This window comes from Salvelinus namaycush, chromosome 28 (assembly GCF_016432855.1).
Source record: "Salvelinus namaycush isolate Seneca chromosome 28, SaNama_1.0, whole genome shotgun sequence".
NCBI lineage: Eukaryota > Metazoa > Chordata > Actinopteri > Salmoniformes > Salmonidae > Salvelinus > Salvelinus namaycush.
Genome location: NC_052334.1, coordinates 24,532,605 through 24,556,097, shown reverse-complemented (window position 1 = coordinate 24,556,097; position 23,493 = coordinate 24,532,605). Strand labels below are relative to the sequence as shown.

Below are 23,493 nucleotides of genomic sequence, written 5' to 3'. Positions count from 1 at the left end.
GTCCCCTAACAAGATTAGATCCCACCTGATCGCTGCTTACTCTGCCAAATTTCCACACCATTGAGATTTTGTCCCATATTGTAAATCTCACTTCATAAAAGACAGGCGTTATTAAGAAGCTTCCTCTCCCTACACCTGATTTACTGAGCTAGACATCTGGGACAACCACAGGGTTGTTTTGAAAAGGGAAATCAGCTTGTTTACAGCATTGTTCTGAGTCTATAACCCCAGGTTTCCTCTTCATTAAGCACACTGTTATGGGAAACTCAACCTGTCATTGTGTCTCAGACATTTTTGAAGTTTGCAGTCACCTGGTTCAGACTACCAAGAGTTCACTGCTGTGAAACAATGCTTGTTTGAGGAACCGCAGCCAACACGATTTGAGTTGCCAACATTCTTTTGTCTGCGGTAGACAATTCATCCCAGCTCCTTTACACCTAATCTACAGTATGCGTTTCTGAATAAATGACTGAAGCAATGAGGGGAATGGGTGCTGTGATGTTTTCTTATGCATTTATTCAAGACACGCATATCCATCCATGAAGAGTTGATGTCAATGCTGACCCATACTACAGCCATTCAATGTGTTTTGTGGAGGGTTTGGACATGTAGAGGGGTGGCTGGGGGAAAATCCCAGCTAATGGATTTCTTGGTGGGCTCAAGAGATATGGGAACAGGGCCATTAGCAGAGAGGCCCGAGGTGTTAAAATGCAGCGGCTCCAGCCGATCCTCGCCGGCCCTGGTATCACATCTCTGCCAATGTAAATATAGCAGCTCTAGACGTTAGCTATCGCTCCCTCACCCGGTTGGGTCAGCAGTCATATATGGAAGCCCGGTTTAAATGTCACAGCAAATGTAATTTGCTCAACATATGTACACGTCAGTCACGATAACAGCCACCCACTGAGCACAAAGAGAGTTTGCACTTGGCTGCCGGAACACTGGAGAGGAATTCCCTCTGTGGCAGAATGGGATCGCCACCACACATTGTTTCTTAGTGCCGGAGCCAGGATCTGTGGCAATATTTATAAACAAGCCATGGGAACAATAGACCTTTTGTGTGGGCGTGCTGCGAATGACATAGGAGAGACACACAGAGGATGAAAGGACCAGTCTGAGGTGTAGGTTTTGCTGCCTTTGCAGAACGGGGAGGTGGGGGAACAGTTAGAGTTATAATCAGCTGCTCCATACCACAGAGCCTCTCACAGGCATCATAGTCATTTTGTTTTTTTGCGATGGAGGTTTTAGTTATTTTTATTGTCCCAGATTGAACTCCTTATCAATGTATGGTTGTTAAATCTCAAGCTGTTTGTAACCATGAAGGGGTGGGGGAGCGTGCCGATACACTGGTTCAGTGGATTGACTACCATTATGCTAAACCCTAAACACATTGAGCTTTCAGGGATTTTTCAGAGCGAGGAGAAGCACCATTATCCATTCCTCTGCCTGACAACAGAGATGTTTATGTCTCCTGTCTGTCATACTACAAGATAGTCAAGGTTGAGTTTTCACAATAAAATGTTGACAGAGTGAGTGAGGATGTTTCTCTTATCAAAGGAATCATCCGGTCCTACATGTTCTTTATAAATGGTATTGTAGTTGTCACAGAATAAAAAGTGTGAATTTGTTTGAGGGGGTTAGTCAGGGAGACTGACATAGATTAAAACACGAGCATACACCACACACACACAGCTTCACCTATAATGTGGTGTGCATGCAGATGAAACCTGCTCTCTCCAGTTCAGGAAGTGCCAACAGACACAGCTGGCAGAATAGCTCCACTTGTCATGGCCATAACATAGTTCCAATATTAGACTAGATGAGAGATGTCACAGTAGAGGTGCGCTAAATCAACACCTTAAACACGACCAGTGACACACCATCCTGTTAGGGTTATGGTGTATCGTGACAACTGAAGCGACACAGAATCTATGGACTCTAAGTTTAGACGTAATACAAACAGATCAGAGAGAGAGAGAGGCCATATGTTCCAATGCTACAGAGTTGCTCTTGGTCCAGAGAGCAGCCTGCTAGTTGGATAATCCCTCAGCATGGTGGTCGGCTCAGAGTCACAGTCATTACTGTTATGATTTACAATCTCAACCGTACACTGACACCATTAGGCTTTGTGTTGACTCCGTTCTCTCTCCATTACAAATTCCTCCCATGTCTCCTGTTGCTGTGTGTACTGTATGTACCATGTTATCTGCCTCTTATATCTGTTTTTTTGTGTGTGCTAACACATTTGCCATATGCTCTCTCTCTTTCCCTCTCCTCTCCTTGTGTTGCAGGTGAAAGTGATGATGCGTATCTGCCCCTCCCTGGAGGCTCCTGATTCGTCCGAGTCCATGTCCTTCCTGAAGGTGGACCCCAGGAAGAAGCAGTTGACCCTTTACGACCCCTCAGTCAACGACCACGCCAATTCAGGGCACAGGAGAGCAACCGTGGCCATCCCAAAGATCTTCGCTTTCGACGCAGTGTTTACCCAGGATGCCTCTCAAGTAAGGACCAAGCAGTTGCAGACTGTGTATGCTGGCTGGGGGCAGTCCAGGGACTTAGTGAAAAAATGCCTTTCTTGGGTCGGGAGCATTCTTCCCAGTATGGGCCTCAACAGCTGGGGCTTTTAAGTCTGGGGAATGAATTGAATTCAGTCCACTTATATCTAAGCTCTCCTTTCATAGTCCAGTTATATCTAACCTCTCCTCTCCCAGTCCAGACCTTACAGTCTAGTAGAACCATGGCCAAATTAAGATCAAAGTGGAAGGGCCAGACACTGAGGACATGTTTACTTGACGGTGATTGAGTAACAGCCAGGCAACTATGTTCTGCCCTCTAATCCCCCATATCGCTCTCTCTCTCACACACTCTATGTTTCTCCCTCTCTGTCTCCGTCAGGCGGAGGTGTGCTCAGGGACGGTGTCTGAGGTCATCCAGTCCGTGGTGAATGGTGCGGACGGCTGCATCTTCTGCTTCGGCCACGTCAAGCTCGGTAAGTAAGCTCCTCTACTCCCCTCATCTGGCAAAGAAAAACACTGTTTTTCACAGCCTGGTTCGATGTTCACATTCACAAATTGTTTAGTGGTGCATGGGAGTGAGCTGAGGAGAAGACAATATAGAGTTTGGATGAGCAAGGGCTAGTGAGAAATGGTGGTGAGGGGTGTCTTTAATTTTACCCACTGTCATTGACCTGGATTCTTCACCCAGTCTGAGGGGCTGTCATTTCTCAGAACAAGCTTCATTTTCCCTTTCGTTCTCCACTGTGCTCATTCTACAGTGATTGTTCCTTGAATCACCCCCTTCACAAGTTCTTATAGACACAGTAGATTCCCAATCAACTGTACCCAATCCAGACAGCATATTACAAGTCTTCTCAGTTTTAGGAGAGACATGAGCAGCAGGCTGTATTACTTGTATATTAATGTCTCCATCCGCCTTTCCTCTTACCCTCTCCTCCGTCTCCAGGCAAGACGTTCACCATGATTGGCAAAGACGGCTCCACCCAGAGCCTTGGCATTGTGCCCTGCGCCATCTCCTGGCTCTTCAAGCTCATCAACGAGCGCAAGGAGAAGACGGGCACGCGCTTCTCTGTCCGCGTGTCTGCCGTGGAGATCTGTGGGAAGGACGAGGCTCTGAAGGACCTCCTGTCTGAGGTGTCCATAGGAAGCATGCAGGATGGACAGTCCCCAGGGGTCTACCTGCGTGAGGACCCCATCTGTGGCACTCAAGTGAGGAAAAAAGGCGTCTAGACATGTGCCTGTTTTCTTGCCTTTCTTTGTTCTCCCTCTCCATTTCTCTCACTCTCCGTCTCTCTCTCTCTGTCTGGTATATATTAGTGTCTGTGTATTGATCTGATTCTCACTGCCATCTACCTCTGTCTGCCCCAAAGATTTAGGCCTTTGTATTGTCAGTTCTTTTATCTCCCAGGTCTTTCCTCTGTGTACTCTGAGCCCATATTGCCCTGCCTTACCCATCTCAATAATCCCTGCTCTATATTTTCACCAAAGCCATCCACAATATCGACGTCTTTTCCATACCTTTTTATTGACTCCCCTGTCAGCATCCATCAGCATCTATTACCTCTGTTTTAGCTCTGGTCCTCTGCAGCGCAATGGGACTAGTTGGGGGGATGGGGGATTGAAGGCACTGACAGGTGTTGTCGTCTGATGTTGTTTTTTGGGGTTCTGTGTGGACTGTGACTTCAAAGGCTGCCTGGAGTCCTGTGAAGCTCCTCACGGCTCCTCCTCCTCTTAGTAACCACGTGATGTGGCCTCCCTACTAGATGTCCCCCTCTCCCCTCTCTCCACACCTATCCACCACCACATCCGTGTGGAGGAAAGTGCCCCTGCCCCCTGCTCCTCCATTACTTCCCCTAATCCTCCTCCCTCTGTGTGCATATCTGTTTCCCTATAATTGCCCCGGAGACCCAATCTAATGGGCAAGAAATGTGTGCTTGGGTCCAATTAACTGTCTCCCCTCTCTCGCTCTCTCCTTTTTCTGTTCCCTTCTCACTCTTTTCCCTCACTCTCCAACTCCATGCTCTTTCCTTCTCTCTACCCCTTATCTTTTTTACCCTCCTCTTACCCTCTCTCCCTCCTCCCCACTCAGCTTCAGAACCAGAGCGAGCTCCGCGCCCCCACGGCGGAGAAGGCAGCCTTCTTCCTGGATGCAGCCATCGCAGCACGCAGCACCAGCAGGCCAGACGCAGATGAAGAGGAGAGACGCAACTCTCACATGCTGTTCACACTGCACATCTACCAGTACCGCATGGAGAAGAGCGGCAAGGGAGGCAGTGAGTACAACTACAACTACTACTACTACAACACTATTACTACTACACTTCTAACACTATTACTACTATACTACATCTATCAGTACTACATGAAGTGAGGCTATCTCTGAACTCTAGTGTCACTCTGTGTGTCCTAGTGTCTTTGACTGTGATAGTTTCAGATTTCCATTCATCATTCTGCTATTCTATGAAGAATTTCACTCGATTCAACAAGTGCTCTGACCTTTTCGATTCTTCCGCAAGAGATAAATGCACTGAACCATATTGCTGCACATGAACAGAAAAAATATTTCACTAGCTGATTATGGACTTTATCGAGTAAAAATAATGACCTACAGTAGTTTAATGATGATGACTTTATTATGCCTTAATGATAGTGTTAAGTAGCAGATGTAATTTCCCTCATCAGTTCTGGTGCTGATGATAGTACTTCAAGTGTCTGTGTTCCCAGAGGTAACCATCATAGCCATAGGAGACTGCACCACACTGGGCTAGATGGTGGATAAAGTCTGAATAAATCTGAATGGATAAAAAACCTCAAGCTTCTCATTTGTAATGTTTATGGATGGGTGCGCACTAGCCTCTATAAAAAAAGTGACTTGCTTGCATCCATGTGTTGTGCTAAGCGGAGGGAGAGAGTGCGCGCGGATCTTGAAAATGTAATTTTACCTTTATTTCAAGCACTCCATTTCTACGTATGGTTGACGAGAGTTTAATGGTTCGCCGCCTAGTTCTCCCAATCACGTGAAATAACATATCAGTGACTTACATTACATTACAATGTGCTGCCTCGCTGCTGAATAACATTTGGAGAAATTCTGCTCATTTTCCATCTACACTGAATTACTGTAATTTTTTATTTTATAGCACAGCCCCCCAAACTAGTCATCATCTAAAATGACAATTTATGTACCAAATACAGTGACTGTCCCCCTTGGTTTTGTATGCATGTGACAACAAGATCCTTTTATTTCTGGAACGTTATTACCTGTCTGTTAAACTGAGACAATCTCAGCCCAGATTTGAATCACTTCAGACCGAAAGGCTTACTTGTGAATAAATCAGACTGCCATGTCTGGTCCGGTTTGGGCTGTGCCACTCCTGCCTAAATGGCGCAGCAACAGCAGCACGTGGGAACCCTGTCTTCCTTCAGAGGGAGTGTCTGAATGTGTCTGTGCTGGGATATAACCTCACCTGGCTCTTCCTCCTGTGTCATCTACAGTGTCGGGCGGGCGGAGCAGGCTGCACCTTATAGACCTGGGGAGCTGTGAGAAGGTGCTAAGTAAGAGCAGAGACGGAGGGGGAGGCCTGTGTCTGTCTCTCACCGCGCTGGGCAATGTTATCATGGCTTTAGCCAATGGAGCCAAGCATGTACCTTACAGGTAGGGGAACTAGTACTGTACTTTTTATAACTTGATTATGTAAAACCAGTGTCAAGTATGAAGTCGAGTATGTAATCAAAATGTTTGAGACAAGTTTATTCATGTACATTTACCTTCACTATCAAGGCTGTAGCAAGCTTGCTATAGATTTAAAGATATGTATCATTCTCAGCCATGTAGTTAATTTTATTTAACCTTTATTTAACTAGGCAAGTCAGTTAAGAACAAATTCTTATTTACAATGACTGCCTACACCGGCCAAATTCGAACGACGCTGGGCCAATTATGCTCGGCTTATGGGACTCCCAATCATGGCCGGTTGTGATACAGCCTGGATTTTGCTACACTATGGAATCAGAAATGAGGTCAATAGACAGATAACATTTAATTTGGGTAATGCAATGCATACTGAGAGCTCTATTTTACCAAACCTAATACAATGGTAAATCTAAGTGCTGGTGGTGGCACTATAGGTTCGTGGGTGTGTCAGAAATATTTTAGCTATTTTCACCACCACAATTATAGGCACATTTGCTGGCGGTGGGTTTTGCTGAAAACCAGTTAAGGGTGTGTCAAGGTTTGGCCCCTCACTGGCCAATCAGAACATGCTTCATGGCTAAATATGTGGTGGCTTCAAGTTGTGTATTTACGGTCTTATGTATTGCATTGTCATCAACTCCAATTGGAATGTTAGTCCGTTATAGCCTAGTTTGTTAATTAAGTAGCCTGCCCCACATTTGCTAAATATGTTGAACATGTTTGCAGTTCTCCTTGTTCTAGTTGCATTGCTTCAATATGGAAATACATTGTTAAACATATGCTATAGTATTCACACTGATATAGGGGCTAGGCCTACTGTAAATTGCAGTCTGGACATGGACATGCCAAACGTAGTAAATAAGCAAGATTAAATTCCCAAGGCTGTTGATGAGGACTAAAATAGTGTATAGCCTAATTGTTATCAAATTCTAATCAAAACTAAACAATATCTTGTTTTAAATAGGCTGTCTAAATACAGTTACAGCACCATAGTTGCTCCCTGTGGGCATATAACAACGTAACTTAGACCATGGAGGGTTTTACGCACATTCAAACTTTTCACAGAAGCTGGATAAAGATCCAATGTAAAGAGAAAGGGGGAATATCAATTCATCATTGTACTGCTCGTAAATGTAATGTTTTATAAAAATCTGACAGATCATATTTGCACTTCTCCAGAAATAGCAGACGGAATTGCATTGCATTCCAGCCATGTAGCCTACGTTATCACCATAAACCCATGGACGGGTAATATTTGTAAAAAGTTTGTTTTTCGTTTAATTTGATTAATAACCAATCAATCTGATTTTTAAACCAACAGCAATATTTCTAAATAGTATTGGGCAGAAACCAATAGTTTTTTGGGGGAAACCAATAGTTTGTTTCTAAATAGGAGATTCACAAAATTTCACATCTCTCTTCTATGGGTACTACTGGATAGGCTGCGCTTCTGCTCTCAAAATCCATGCCATTATCAGATGTGTTACCGTTAAGAGTCTTACAACTTCCCATTTAGCACTGCATGAAATTGTCCCTTTTGCAAGTGTTTTTAAGGACATGCCTCAAATATTGCCAGCCATCCCACCACAGTGGAAGTGAGCTGATGTTAGACAGGTAAATTACCAAACCTGGCGTTAGGGCTGGAAAATGCCAGTGCACCAGTTTTTACATGACAAAATTGCAAACTAACGTGCATTTGACATTGTGCCTCCTTACCGCCAGCCGAAAATAGAGCCTGTAGTGTAAAGGAAGTATACTAATAGGTTAGAACCGAAAATAACAGTCGAAGAATATGAAATGAGTCTCTGGCACCCCAGACTAATATTACATGTTGGTTGAATGTAAACCAACACTAACGTTTGTTTGCTAGTCATTAGCACAGACAGGGATATAAGGCACTGAAAAATCCTGCAGTTTCATGAGCAGTAATGATAACGATGGTGTGTGTGAACGTACCATCTCTAGGGACAGCAAACTGACGATGCTGCTGAGAGAGTCGCTGGGGAACATTAACTGCAGAACCACCATGATCGCCCACATCTCTGACTCCTCTGCTAACTACGCTGACTCCCTCACCACCATCCAGCTGGCCTCACGCATCCACCGCATGAGGAAGAAGAAGTCCAAGGTCTGTGTCTCGACTCGAAGAGCTTTCAGTATCATAGGCCGTAAACATTGGTATAGCCACATGGGTATTCTCTATTTGAACATATTTCGATGAACACAGCACTTACTGTTTTGATGAGGGAAAGGCATAGATTCTCACAGTTATATACATTTTTAGTGATCTCAAGAGTGTATTACAGTGGTGTTATTAACAGAAGTTGCATTGTTCACCATTTCAGGACCATGGTATGAAATGAATCAGGGCCTCTGTTAATGCAAGGTTATTAGTGCCATAATTCAGAGCTAGTTTTTCTTGGCTTCTCAACACATAATCATGTAATCAATAGGGCTGCCTAAGGATTAGGGAAATAATTACTCCAGATAATTAGGTGGAATGACAGCATGTATTTATTTTGCATTGGTCTCTGGCGTGATTATAATGCATGCCACGCACACCAATTCATATTATTGACATAAATTTCAGTGTGCCTATTGATGTGCACTTTTAATCTTTAAATGTATTGACTGGCCATTTTAAAAGGGATTTATTATTACACGATTGAATTAAATATAAATTGAAAGAGAGACATGCGGAAAAATGACATAAAGACTATTTAAATAAGTCTAAAGAAATAATGTTATATCTTGAATATAAGAAGTGTGCAGACAGTCTAATTATGTAGCAGTCTTGTACTAAGCATTTTACACATATCCCATATACACTGTTTTGTAAGTTTCTGTATGTGTTTCTGGCTGTCTTGCAGTATGCATCCAGCTCCTCTGGAGGGGAGAGTTCCTGCGAGGAGGGGAGGATCCGTCGGCCGGCCCACCTCAGACCCTTCCACCCCCGGACGGTAGCCCTGGACCCGGACCTGCCCTCCCTGCTCAGCGACCCAGACTACTCCTCCAGCAGCGAGCAATCCTGCGACACCGTTATCTACGTGGGTCCAGGCGGCGCCACCATCTCTGATAGGGAGCTGAGTGACAACGAGGGCCCCCCTGCCTTCGTTCCCATCATCCCCTCTCTGAACAGGAAGCGTTCTGGGAAAGAGGGCCCCCTGGACAGAGACCACTTCTTCATGTGCAACACGTTTGCTGAGCTGCAGGAACGCCTGGAATGTATTGACGGCAGCGAGGAGCCTACAGCGTTCGTTGGAGAGGGTAGGGGAAGTCAGGCTAGCCCACAGATAGACAGCAAGGCAAAGGAAGGCCCTGGCTCAGCTTCCCTAAAGACTGTAACTAAAGCCTCCTTCTCCCAGGAGAATATCTCACCCAAACTTCCTCCTAAATCTGTAGCCACTCCGCCATCCAGCAGCCCCCAGGTAAGCCCCTCAAAGTCTAAACTGGAACATTCCAGAGGGGTTTCAGAGAGCGTGTGCAGAACGAGTGCTGATGGTGAGAAGGTGATGATGTCAGAGAGCCGGGCTAGCTCAATCGAACAGGATGTGGCCTTGGTGCCAGCCTCTGAGCCAGTGGTGCGGGAGAAGGTCTACTTCAACAAGAAGCCCTTACCCAAGCCTGCTCCCCCTCCCCCACAGCAGAGAGACTCACGCAGAGGCAACGGAGAGGTAGAGGAGAGGTCCACCACTAGAATGCCGCCCATGGGAATGAGCCATCAGACTGGGAAACGGGGGGAGTCTCTACCTTTTCTTGGTAGAGCCCAGGCCAGGGAACCAGTAGAGGTGTGCCAGCTGCGCTCCACCCTGAGAGAGAAGTGCCTGGACAGGGACATCCTCCGGGCTACGGTGACCCTGCAGCAGCCTGTAGAGCTGAACGGAGAGGATGAGCTGGTGTTCACTGTGGTGGAGGAGCTGTCCATCGGCAGCATCATAGACAACGGTCGGCCCTCCAGCATCATTAGCTTCAACAGCGACTGCTCCCTGCAGGCCCTGGCCTCCGGCTCCCGGCCCGTCAGCATCATCAGCAGCATCAATGATGAGTTTGACGCCTACACGTCAGCTGTGGGGGGTGCAGTCAACATTGAGGTGCGCACCCCCTTACAGGATGACGCATTTGTGTGTGTGGGCAGCAGGGGCTCGTCCATCAGCTCCTGGCTCAGTGAGGTCAGCGTCTGTACTCTGGAGAGTGAAGGGGCCCACTCGGCAGACGTCTTCCTCCCACAGACTAAGCACATCGGCCCAGAAGGCACCTTGTATCTGGATTCCCTGGGTATGTTTCACTGTGAATCATCCCCAAGGGACACCAAGAACTCCCTGAATGACAGCGGCTTTAGCTTTTCTGAACTGGACAGTGACAGCGCAGTGTCTAGCAAACTGTCCCTGACAAAGTGCCCTCCGTCTCCCGAGTCAACCAAAGGATCCCTCAGATTCCCACCCAAAACAGCGAAAGTGAACTTTCTCAGTTCCTCTTCACAACCCTCCCAGGGCCCTTACATAGTCCACTCCAGTCTGCCCAGGAAAATGAAACCTACCTCATCCATCACCCATAGTAACAGCAACAGCAGCAGTCGTGAACCACAGAGACAGGAAGTCAAGCAGGAGGACCCCTGGCAGCGCATTGACAACCACTCTGAACCTCAGCTCCCAGTCTCCAGCGCCACTGCCACCAGCAAGCTCCCCAGAACCCCAGTGAGTGGCATTCCCTGCCGAAAAGCTGGTGTTTTCAACAGCAACAGCGTACCTCGCCAGCCCAAGGTGCAGGGCTCTACCTCAGCCCAGAGGGTCGTGGACGGCTGTGAGAAGTCGCCCAGCAAGAAAGCAGGGTCCCCCAGCAAGATGCCTCAGCTCAGACGAGGGGCCACCACCCTAGGCATCGTGCCTGTCATCCATGCCTCCCCAGAGACCAAGGTCACCACCCAGGACATCACAGCTACAACCAACAGTCTCAAGTTCTCCTCTCTGGGGAAAAATGGGAAGACCAATGGGCAGAAAGCCAGCATGCTCCCCAAACCTGGTGGTAACTCACCTCCTCCCCCCCCAGTGCGCAAATCCAGTCTGGATCAGAAGAACAAGACCCTGCTGCACCAAAGTGCCTTAAAGTCTGCGTATGGAGAAGCAGGGAGGCCCTTACTCACCAGGGGGACAGTGTCAGAGGATGAGCTAGAGGTCCGCTGCAGAGGAGACTCCAACAGCCTCAAAACATCCAGCCTCAGGGGTGACTACACCTCGGCCAAAGCCACGTCCAGCCTGAAGGCCAGAGGGGATGCTGGACAGAAGCATTACGGCAGTCAAATGTCTCTGGAGAGATGTGACAGCATGTCCATGGTGGGCTCCAAACCCACCCTCAGCCGAGAGAACAGTGGGGCCAGCCTGGGCAGCAGCATATCCAGCAGGCCAATTCCCAGACTTGGTTTACCCATCTCAAGCAGCTCTGCCATTGCTACCTCCCCACCTTCCCCATGTGGCGCCACAGGTGCTCTAGGTAAACCTGGGCAGGTCAAAGGTAGTGTTAACCCCAGAGTAGTAGGAGCGGTCAATGGAAGTAAGGCCCGTTTCTTGTCAGCGAGCAACTCTAAAGGCCTGAGCTCCTCCACCAAGTCCCTGGCAGCTCCAGCCACCAGGAACCCAAATGCCAACCTCCCCCCAACTGGTAAGACCTCCGCCCCTCGGGCCACCGCAGCCGTCAACAGCAAGCCTGGCCGGGGCACTATCATGGGCACCAGGCAGGCCATGCGGGCAGCCAACAGCCGGGTCAGTGAGCTGGCATTAGGCAGCATATCAGGCAAACACATGAGGGGCTCAGGGGACTCTGATAGTGGTAATGACAGTGGGGTGAACCTGAGTGATGACAAGTCCCCTGTGGCCATGCTGCCCTCCCCCTACAGTAAGATCACAGCCCCCAGGAGGCCGCAGCGCTACAGCAGTGGACACGGCAGTGACAACAGCAGTGTTCTGAGTGGAGAGTTGCCCCCAGCCATGGGCCGAACAGCCCTCTTCTACCACAGCGGGGGCAGCAGTGGTTATGAGAGCATGATCCGTGACAGCGAGGCCACAGGCAGTGCATCCTCTGCACACGAATCCATGAGCGAGAGTGGGATGTCTTCCTCAGGCCGCCCCAGGACCTCCAAGTCCCCGAAGAAACGCAATGGTAAGAGCTCTGAATCTGTATACATCATTATGCATTATCTCTGATAATATCCTGTACAACCGCATACTGTTAGGGAATCAAAAACATGTGAAAGTTCCATAAAATCCCAAGCATTACTTAGGTCCTTTTACAAGCCTTCTTGTTTAAGTCCAGTCTTTGATGTTTTTTACAAGCCTCTGTGTGATGTCAAACAGTCCACTTATTAAATAATGGAGAAGGTCATTAATGGAGGACATATGTCCAACTGTCTCTGTAAAAGCCTCTTGTCTAGAAGTCACAAAGCACGTCTATAAATTCCCCCTAATTGCTTTGGAAAAACAGTTTTCTTGCACAGAGCAGCTTAGAAAATCCCTAGTTAAGGGTTGTTAAGGGTGAAGGTTCACTGCTTTTGACTTTAACTAGATGTGTCATGCTGAAAAGCAGACTGAGTGGTGTTCCCATCTGAATTAAGAACTACAGTTCTGCAGTTCTCCAGATCGAAGCAGCATGACAGAGTATAGCACAGAATCCCCAAACAACATCGAGTACAACCTGTCGCTTTCTCCAACTTCCCCGGGCAATCTTGTAAAGATAGCTTTTTAAAATGTGATTCTTATAGTTTATTGGTTTTCTCACCTTTTGGATTCAGCAGAATACATTACTCTTATATGGGAAATGTAATTAAGGTATGTAATGAGATGACTTTGAACTAAGTTGAACAGCACTGGAAAGTCGTGACCATGTTCCAGCTCTCGTAGATTTATATAGTCAACCTTTTCAATTCATATAATGTGGTAGGAATATGACCATGTTCCAGCTCTCGTAGATTTATATAGTCAACCTTTTCAATTCATATAATGTGGTAGGAATATGATATAGACAGTAGTGAAAGCCTTATACATATGCAATCAACAGCACACTCAGGAGGTCTGTGTAAAGCCTGCTATCGCTTTACATCTCCATCTCAGCCTCATACATATTTACTGATAAAGCCGTACAGCTCGACCCTGGCAGATATTACCATTTGTATATTTCCAGCAGTAATTGATGTGCCTGTCTGTTTGTGTCTCGCCAGGGCTCCAGCGACGGCGGCTCATCCCGGCCCCCCTGCCAGACACCTCATCCCTGGGGAAGAAGACTGGCACAGCTGGCCAGTGGGTGGATCTGCCGCCCATGTCAGGACCACTAAAGGAGCCCTTTGAGATTAAGGTGTATGAGATCGATGATGTGGAACGGCTCCAGAGGAGGCGTCAGGAGGACTCAGCCGAGGTGAGCGAAGGGTCACGCTTACTGTCTGTAATACAAGCTCTCCATACTGTAACTGAACTTATTTTAGAGTCCTGTCATTAGGTTCATGTTCATCACTACATACATGCTGCTTAGCAATGTCAGGCTCAGCAATATTCTGAATGTGATACATTGATCTCAGCAATATTCTGAATGTGCTACATTGAAGCCAGGCATGGCATCGTGGGAAGGTCTTGGCTCACTCCTTCCCAGTTTCTTATTAAAGAACAAGATGAAAATATGCATCTTAGACGTTTGACTTTCAGTCTGCCCAATGGTGATTCCCGGCGTCTTTAAGTGTCTGTGTGACCACAGTCAGAGCCCAGTGTTACGCTAGCCGGACTTTTGAAGGAATGTGAAGAGATCAGGACGCAATTACTGTCTGGAGTTCATTGGTTTAGATATGACTGAGGCTGGTGCTGGTCGACGGAGGGGGAAGGGGTGGTGGTGGAAAGAGCAGTCCAGGAATTTGTGATGAATGTGCGTTCCCCCCTCCACAGCCCATCAGCCATCACCATGGCCCATCCCTGGCTGCCTGATGGCTCTTTATGGCTGGCGCTACTTGCCATGGGTCATTAACTGCTCCCACAAGTTTGAGGTAGCCAGACAGGGATTTGTTAAGAGAAGATTTTAAATCAGCTGGTGGTGGTTTGATTTAGTTTCAATTAGGAAAAGATTATCTTCCATTTGTCTTTCCCAGCCATCACTGGTTGAAGACCATCATTCCCAGACCAGTTTTGGAATACCATGTAATGTGTGCACCAAGGCTTGTTTCAATGTGTGTATATTCACATGTCTATTTGTGTTCACATGGATTTTTCTGTGTGTATATATACAGGGTTCAGTACTCTGTATATTCATGTCTGTTTGTGTGTTCATGTTTGTTTGAACTCTGTTAGATCATAGCTCTGTCTAGAGTAAGATAATATTTTTGACCTTTTGTATTTACTCTTCTTCCCTTTTCTCCTCTTTAACAGCCATTCCAAGATGTTGAGAAGGTACGTTGATTCTGCTGGATGGCTGAGGCTTCATTATTCTGTAATGGGATTTGGTGAATAGTTTGGAGTGAGGGAAGAACAGGCATTAATTGCATGCACAGATCTCAAATTAGGTTTCAGCCCATTGTGACAGGAAACCAGTATTCTTATATTACAATACCTGGAAAATGTCCAGAAATGTTAATATACACACCTGTGTCTGTATATCCTGCAATTCTTTAGCAGCAACAAAAATGCTAGTCCAATGACGGCCATGAATCTTCATCTTCAAGCTTACTCTGAATTTCAAACAGTTCCTGTCACTCACCACCCTATCGCTTCTCTCTCTCTTTCTCGCTCTCTCAGGGGCTGCTGTACTTCAACAGTAAGCTTAAGGTTCTGGAGCGGCGGTATCAGCAGATCAGGGAGCTGAAGGTCAAACACGAGACCCTGAAGGAAGAGCTAGAGGACACCAAGACCCGGCTGATGATGGACCCTTGCAAGTGGATAGGAGAGTGTGAGTATCTGCTAGACTATTCCAGGATAGGGGAATATGGGAATTTCTACCTTTTTATTCTTCATATTCCCCACCAAAATAGAAAGTTATCTTCCTATTGATAGTTAACTTGATTCTGTGGACAGTCTTTCAGTTGACTGTGGGTGACCATGACTTTAATCCTCTGCTCTCCTGTCTCTTCTCTTCCAGTTGAGGTGGACCAGGATTTGGACAAGGAGTCCCAGGAGTACCTGGAGGCCCTGAGTCAGGTCACAGAGGAGCTGGATTTCTGTGTCAACATATGCAAGTCACGTGTCATGATGGTGACGTGCTTCGACATCAGTGTGGCATCACCGCCTGACACTCAAGAGGGACTTCGAGAAGTGGAAGTCTGAGAAGGTGCGAAATGAGAGATGGGTAATCCAGAAAGTGAGAAAGGAATGATGATGAAATGTAGCAGCCAGTTCATATTGCTGGAATGAAGTGACAAGAAAAACTAAAAGACAAACAGGACGAGGGTCTTTGCATGAAGACAGAGGAGATCTGAACCGACTTATCTACAGTGCCTCGTTGTTCTGGACATGTTCTTGTTGGAATGGGAGAGAAACGTGTGCACAGACAACAACGGTGTCTGTGTTTCCTGCATGATGAGAGAGAGGCCATCATTTACCCAAGAGTCATTCAACGACAACCAGAAGTGCCTTTTTCACTCAACTTATTTTGAGTCATAATTTTTTGTATGGTGCTAGTATCATAACCAGCATACCTAAGCAAACCCTGAACATATTCCTTTTAAGAAATAATAATTTTATATTGCATTGTATAGTGTATTTATATGATTATGATGTGTGTAAAAATATCATTTGTAGGTAAAAAAAAAAATGTAAGAGAAAGGAAGAGCAATAAGCTAATGTTATTGCGTTCCCAAACTTTGCCTTTTCTCATGTTTCAAACCAACCTCAGTCAGCATTTTGCCCATTTATCCAGCCTCTTTGCGCCTTATGTTATCTTTCTTGTTTCGTAGATTTTCTACCTTTTAAACCAGGTCTGTGTTATCTTGTCAAGGACTTGGTTTGCTGTTATCACTCAACCACTGCCAGCGGAGCTGTGAAAGCTAGCAGGGTTGAGTAAATGTTTCCTCCCTCCAGTTGCCTTGATCCCAAAGGGCCCCAGTGGAGGTGCTGAGATGGGTGATGGTGGAGGTGTATAAAAGGGGAGAAGAAAGTATGTGGAGCTGAGCTTTGTTTGCCCCTTGTTTATTTAATAGAAAATTTGGCAATGGCAGAACACACCATACAGGGCCTGCTCCCAACAGGCTGTGTGTACGCCATGATTCATGGGTGTGACAGTAGGCTCTCTCTGGTGCTCTATGTTAGGGGTGTCCAGAGTCCAGTGCGCACTGACAAGGCATAGTGGTGCTTGTCAGTGCGTACATTTTTATCCCTAGATGAGCCTCGACTGGGTTCTACTGACACGAACAAAAGGGCATAGATGAGATGCCACAAGCAAAGGTAATTCTACGGCTCTTGTGTTGTACTCTTTTTACTGGTGCCAAGCCTTGGTTCTATGCATTCCAACATTCTCACTCCCACTATAAGAACCTCATACACTATATATACAAAAGTATATGGACACTCCTTCAAATTAGTGGATTCGGCTATTTCAGCTACACCTGTGGTGTATAAAATCGAGCACACAGTCATGCAATGTCCATAGACAAACATTGGCAGTAGAATGGCCTTACTGAAGAGCTCAGTGACTTTCAACGTGGCACCGTCATAGGATGCTACCTTTTAAACAAGTCAGTTAGTCAAATTTCTGCCCTGGTAGAGCTGTCCCGGTTAACTGTAAGTGCTGTTATTGTGAAGTGGAAATGTCTAGAAGCAACAACAGCCCAGCCGCGAAGTGGTAGGCCACACAAGCTCACAGAACGGGACTGCCGAGTGCTGAAGCGCGTAAAAATCGTCTGTCCTCGGTTGCAACACTTACTACCGAGTTCCAAACTACCTCTGGAAGCAATGTCAGCACAAGAACTGTTCGTCGGGAGCTTCATGAAGCGGGTTTCCATGGCCAAGCAGCCGCACACAAGCCAAAGATCACCATTGGCAATGCCAAGCGTCAGCTGGAGTGGTGTAAAACTCGCTGCCATTGGACTCTGGAGCAGTGGAAACACTTCTCTGGCGTGATGAATCACGCATCACAATCTGGCAGTCCGACTGATGGATTTGGGTTTGGCGGATGCCAGGAGAACGCCACCTTCTCCAATGCATAGTGCCAACTGTAAAGTTTGGTAGAGGAGGAATAATGGTCTAGGGCTGTTTTTCATAGTTCGGCCTATGCGCCTTAGTTACAGTGAAGGGAAATCTTAACGCTACAGTACACAATGACATTCTAAACAATTCTGTGCTTCCAAATTTGTGGCAACAGTTTGGGGAAGACCCTTTCCTGTTTCAGCATGACAATGAGGCCGTGAACAAAGTGAGGTCCATACAACAATGGTTTGTTGAGATTGGTGTGGAAGAACTTGACTGGCCTGAACAGAGCCCTGTGCTCAAACCCATCGAACACTTTTGGAATGAATTGGAACGTTGACTGTGAGCCAGGCCGAATCGCCCAACATCAGTGCCCGACCTCACTAATGCTCTTGTGGCTGAATGGAAGCAGCAATTTTCCAACATCTAATGGAAAACCTTCCCAGAAGAGTGGAGGCTGTTATAGCAGCAAAGGGGGACCAACTCCATTTTAATGGTCATGATTTTATAATAAGATATTCGACAAGCAGCTGCCCACATACTTTTGGTCATGTAGTGTAGATCAACAGCACTGACAGTTTGCAATGACTCAGAACCCTCCCTTAGATCTGCTTCAAAGCTACATATATATAACACTTCTCTCTAACAATCTATTTTTTTTGCTAATTTAACCTGATGTCTCAATCAAAGACTAGGATAGGCTCCAAGAGTAGTCCTAACTAAAGGCCATGAGAAACCACAGTTTATACATGCAGTGAAGCAACTTCAGATGTTGATGTTGTATGGCAAATATAATCAATCAACCAATTGTATGTAGTGGCCAGAATGTGTGTGTCTGAATTACTTCTCTTAAAACGGTGAGGACAAAGATGATTGACTGGTTTTAGTTATCTACTAAGAAACTAGCTTTTGTTGTATTTTGATGTGTTTGATTTATAACTAAAATATTAATTTGTTTTCTTTCAAATATACTCTCAGGCCCTTTCTGAAGATGCTGCATGAGATTTATATTGATTTCTAAGAATGATTTCTATTCCATTTTTACCATTTTGATTTTTACAATATAGCCTCTGCTCTCCCTAATGTGGGATTTGTTGAATGAATTAAATTACTATTACCAAACCGAAACATTTCAAGAAAGTTTACGTATGTCATATAAAAACCCATATTTTCTAATGTCCTTGGTTTTGTATAGGATTTTCTGACCTTGTGTATAAATGTATGATATGGCAGCTCGTGTTGAGTTTTATCTGTGAATAAATTAGGTTTCTTCTTATTGCTGACATTGTGAATACATTTTTCCTCATTGGTTGTCTTGAAACAAACCATTCTGTTAGGCCCAATGGTTTGGCCTACATAATTCAAAGCCACAATAATTGGTCGTCAAACTAGATTGAAAGTCATGTTAGGTTGAGAAGGTAATGAAGGCTTAACAGTTATTTAAGTTTTTTCAACCTCAATTGGAACGCAAATGTATCGAAATTGTTAAGTACTAGCGAAATAAAAAATGGTAGGGAATATCTGGTTGGCTTTTGTCAAACATATTTTAGACTTTCAATGTTTTCTGCCAGCGCGAAGCGGGAATTGGGCTTGCGCACGAGGAACTGACCATTTGCAAATGCAACACCAGGTGAGCAGAATTGCCAACAATAATGAATACATTAGTTCGTATATGTTACTACAAAGACGATGGTCTCTTTGACCAAGTAATTCGCGTTTAATTTGCGGTTAACCTCTAATTCCTCCCAAACCCGGATCCGGGAGCACCCCCATCAGTAAAAAAGCTGACTAGCGTCACAAGTAAATACTAGCATCTAAATATCATTAAATCACAAGTCCAAGACACCAGATGAAAGATACACATCTTGTGAATCCAGCCATCATTTCTGATTTTTAAAATGTTTTACAGGGAAGACACAATATGTAAATCTATTAGCTAACCACGTTAGCAAAAGACACCACTTTTTTTACTCCACCATTTTTTTACTGCATCAGTAGCTATCACAAATTCGACCAAATAAAGATATAAATAGCCACTAACCAAGAAACAACTTCATCAGATGACAGTCTGATAACATATTTATTGTATAGCATATGTTTTGTTAGAAAAATGTGCATATTTCAGGTATAAATCATAGTTTACCATTGCAGTCACCATCACAACTCTCACCAAAGCGACTAGAATAACTACAGAGAGCAACGTGAATTACCTAAATACTCATCATAAAACATTTCTGAAAAATACACAGCGTACAGCAAATGAAAGACAAACATCTTGTGAATCCAGCCAATATTTCAGATTTTTTAAGTGTTTTACAGCGAAAACACAATATAGCATTATATTAGCTTACCACAATAGCCAGAAACACAACACCATTTACCAGCAGCAAAGGTTAGCGATCGTAACAAGCAAGCAAAAGATATATAATTTGACTAACCTTCATAAACTTCTTCAGATGACAGTCCTGTAACATCATATTACACAATGCATATAGGGTTTGTTCGTAAATGTGCATATGTAGCGGCACAAATCGTGGTTATACAATGTGAGTAGTGGCCAAAACTTCAAGCAATCTGTCCGGCGCCATCTTGGAGAGGCACCTAATCTAATCGAAAACTATTCATAAACTTGACAAAAAAATACAGGTTGGACAGCAAATGAAAGATACATTAGTTCTTAATGCAACCGCTGTGTTAGATTTTTAAAATTAACGTTACTGCGCAATACAGCGTGCGCTAAAGCGAGACCGCACCGAAATTCATGGCGGAATTATTGTTTAACATTTGTCAACATAAATACGAATTAACAGCATAAAGACTTCTTACTATTTGACGAGCTTCCATCAGAATCTTGGGCAAGGTGTCCTTTCTCCAGAACAATCGTCTTTTGGTTGAAAGATGTCCTCTTCTCCTGTAGAAATAGCAGCTAACGCTAGCTATGTGCAGGAGAGGTGTCCAACTCGTGAAAGCGCGTGACAAAGAATTCCAGAAAATCGCAATAAACTGATATAAACTGCTATAAGTCGGTTTAAATTAACTACCTTATGATGTCTTTAACACCTATAACGAATAAAAACATGACCGGATATATCTAAAGGCCTATAACCGGAGCGTTCTAGAGCCACAGCCAGATGTCCTCCCTGCGTCAGAGCGAAGTGAAAAAAGGCCGGACACTTTGTTCCGAGGTCTTTTATAAGCTCTCAGTTCTGCCTAGCAACCCCATTTCAACTCTCACTATTCGCTGACACCCAGGGGAAGACGTATGCAGTGCATCTCAACCAATAGAAGACAGGCAGATTTATAAACAGATCTCAGAACAGCAAGAAGATTTCTGCATTCTCACATCCTCATAGGAAAAATGCTCTAACTCGAGTTCTGTTTCACTCACAGATATAATTCAAACGGTTTTAGAAACTAGAGAGTGTTTTCTATCCAATAGTAATAATAATATGCATATTGTACGAGCAAGAATTGAGTACGAGGCAGTTTAATTTGGGAACGAAATTATTACAAAGTGCAAATAGCACCCCCTATTGAGAAGAAGTTGTTTAATAGCCAAGCCTACATTTACCACGATAGGCCTATGAGCCAACTCTCTGCTCGTGTAGGGATTTATCAGACAGATTGGTGGCCAGACGAAAAAGGGAGGGGTGAGTAGGCTCGTGGTACTGAAGAATGTAAACCAATTTATATCTCTATTCACCCTTTAAGTCGTCCACCACCACACACAGACAGTTGGGTGACCTGTTGGCCTCACCTGCTCAACAGTTCACACTCAGATGCTTGATTTGATTGGGAGCCTACCTCAATTCCACACAGTCACTGTTTGGTAAGTGGACAGTACCCTCAAGTTCTCTCCTCAGTAACCAACCGTGTTGTTTGTAAGTCTGGACTCGAGACCGGTTCGTAATTTCTTACGGAGACCAGCGGAGTGGAAAAGGTCATTATTATCAGCTTCCATTCAGTCAGGCCATAAAACCACTTTGCCAGGTCAAATATCAACTCTTTTCATGACGCATTAATATTTGACGACTATTGAAGCCTAGGCATCCTACTTTACTCGTAGCATTACTGTCCTTTACTTTCGTTGAAAAACATCTTCAAACTTTGTCGCGCTCGTCAGAATTTCCTTGATTCGCTGGTAGGGAATAGTGGGGGATATTTGAACATTTTCACGCTCACTATTAGTTAACGGAGAGTGGGGGAATTTGTACGCTCACTATTAGTAAGCGGAGAGTGGGGGAATTTGTAACATATTGTAATGAAACAGCAGGGAGCAGGTCTCGAACCCTCGACCTTCTAGCCCGAGGTCCGGCGCGCTATCGACTGCAAAAGCATGCTCGTGCGGCAGAGTCGATTTCCGCGCTTATAAACCCAGGGTCGTTACACTACTCCCTCCTTTCAAAGAGCGCGTCCTCGCGACTCTACGTCTTACAGGAACGCGCTCACCGCCCAAGCACACGCACTGTCGTGGATGCAAGGTCCGATCACTTCTGACACCAATGTAATGACCTGACTAGATCATAAACATAAAGGAACAATTGTCCAGACAGAGGATTGAGTTTACGAATTGACGGTTTATGTTTATTAAACCAACTTTACACAGGCTACTGTTTGGCCGTAGCCCACGCCAAATAAATGAAAGATAACCCACAAGCTAATCGCGACCTTCTCTTGTGAACATTCCAGGCATTCCCGTGATTGGCAGATAGCAGATTGATTGACATGTCGGACCCCGCGAACACTGGGTACTGGTAAGTACAACACAACCACCTACTAGCCTAACACATAACACACAGCTGTCTGTGCGGGTCGCTACAATATTTTGTTTTATCTATTATAATAGGCCTGTTTGGGTTGGTGATCATATGTACAGTGGCTTTCCATTTGCCCTCAACATGTATTTTTTTCACCAGTCAATGTCTAAAGAATCCATATGTTGTTCTGAAAAATGAACACAGAAATACTGGACATTTTGAAGTCATATTATGCTGGTGATTTGACACCACTACAATCCAGGTCTTGACTTGGTCTCCAACCCCTCGACCCTCCCTCCTGGTCTTGACTTGGACTCGCTGTCACGACTTCCGCCGAAGTCGGCCCTTCTCCTTGTTCGGGTGGTGTTCGGCGGTCGACGTCACCGGCTTTCTAGTCACCATCGATCCATTTTTCAGTTTCGTTTTGTTTTGTCTGTATTATACACACCTGGTTTCAATTCCCCCATCATGTTCCCTATTTAACCCTCTGGCTTTCATTTCTGTTTTGTCCGTGATTGTTTGTGCGTTAGGTGTTGTAGTTGATACGTGTTATGTATCTGTTTATTTTCCATTTGTGGAATTGTGCATTTATTTTGAGTAAAACACTGTGGTTTCGCTCAACACCTGTGTCCTGCGTTTGACTCCAAAATTCTCCGCACACAACCCTGACAGAATCACGGACCTAACTTCAAATGGAGTCAGCAGGCGCAGCCAGCCCTTCTCTCCCAGTAGAGGAGCAGGTTCAACAGCACGACTATGTTGCATAGTTTAGGGACAGCCATGGATCGCGTGCTGCAAACTATGGAAAGATGGGAGAGAGGAGGTCTCCCGGTAAATCATAACCCAGCACCCACACCCGCACCTCAACCTACACCACCATCCATCCCTCCACCGGTCGGAACCAGTGGAATTCGGCTCTCGCTCCCGGGAGCGTATGACGGAACAGCAGCCGGGTGTCAGGGTTTCCTCCTACAGCTGGAGCTATACCTGGCATCTGTTCATCCGTTCCCTTCGGGACACGAGAAGGTGGGCGCTCTCATCTCCTGTCTGACTGGTAAAGCCCTGGAGTGGGCCAACGCCATCTGGGGAAGAGAGGGATCTACCCTGGATAATTATGATGACTTCTCTCGCCGCTTCCGGGCAGTCTTTGACCATCCACCTGAAGGGAGAGCGGCGGGAGAGCGATTGTTCCATCTCAGGCAGGGGATGAGGAGCGCTCAAGATTTCGCTTTGGACTTCCGTACTCTGGCCGCTGGTGCGGGATGGAATGAGCGGGCCCTGATCGACCACTACAGGTGTAGTCTACGAGAGGACGTTCGTAGGGAGCTAGCCTGCAGGGACACCACTCTCAACCTGGACCAGCTGGTGGATTTATCTATCCG

At 45.5% G+C, this 23,493-nt stretch overlaps 1 protein-coding gene across 1 annotated transcript in view; it reads left to right on the top strand.

The window, feature by feature from the left end:
- Nucleotides 1–15,878, top strand: part of LOC120023283 (kinesin-like protein KIF26A) — a 62,364-nt gene extending 46,486 nt beyond the window's left edge. The window contains exons 5-14 of the mRNA XM_038967316.1: nt 2,292–2,501; nt 2,896–2,989; nt 3,463–3,725; nt 4,606–4,789; nt 6,012–6,171; nt 8,176–8,338; nt 9,081–12,363; nt 13,418–13,611; nt 14,973–15,123; nt 15,313–15,878. Coding sequence (XP_038823244.1) covers nt 2,292–2,501; nt 2,896–2,989; nt 3,463–3,725; nt 4,606–4,789; nt 6,012–6,171; nt 8,176–8,338; nt 9,081–12,363; nt 13,418–13,611; nt 14,973–15,123; nt 15,313–15,497 — 4,887 coding nt within the window. The 3' untranslated portion in view covers nt 15,498–15,878. The remainder of the gene's footprint in view (nt 1–2,291; nt 2,502–2,895; nt 2,990–3,462; nt 3,726–4,605; nt 4,790–6,011; nt 6,172–8,175; nt 8,339–9,080; nt 12,364–13,417; nt 13,612–14,972; nt 15,124–15,312) is intronic.
- Nucleotides 15,879–23,493: the final 7,615 nt, after the last annotated feature.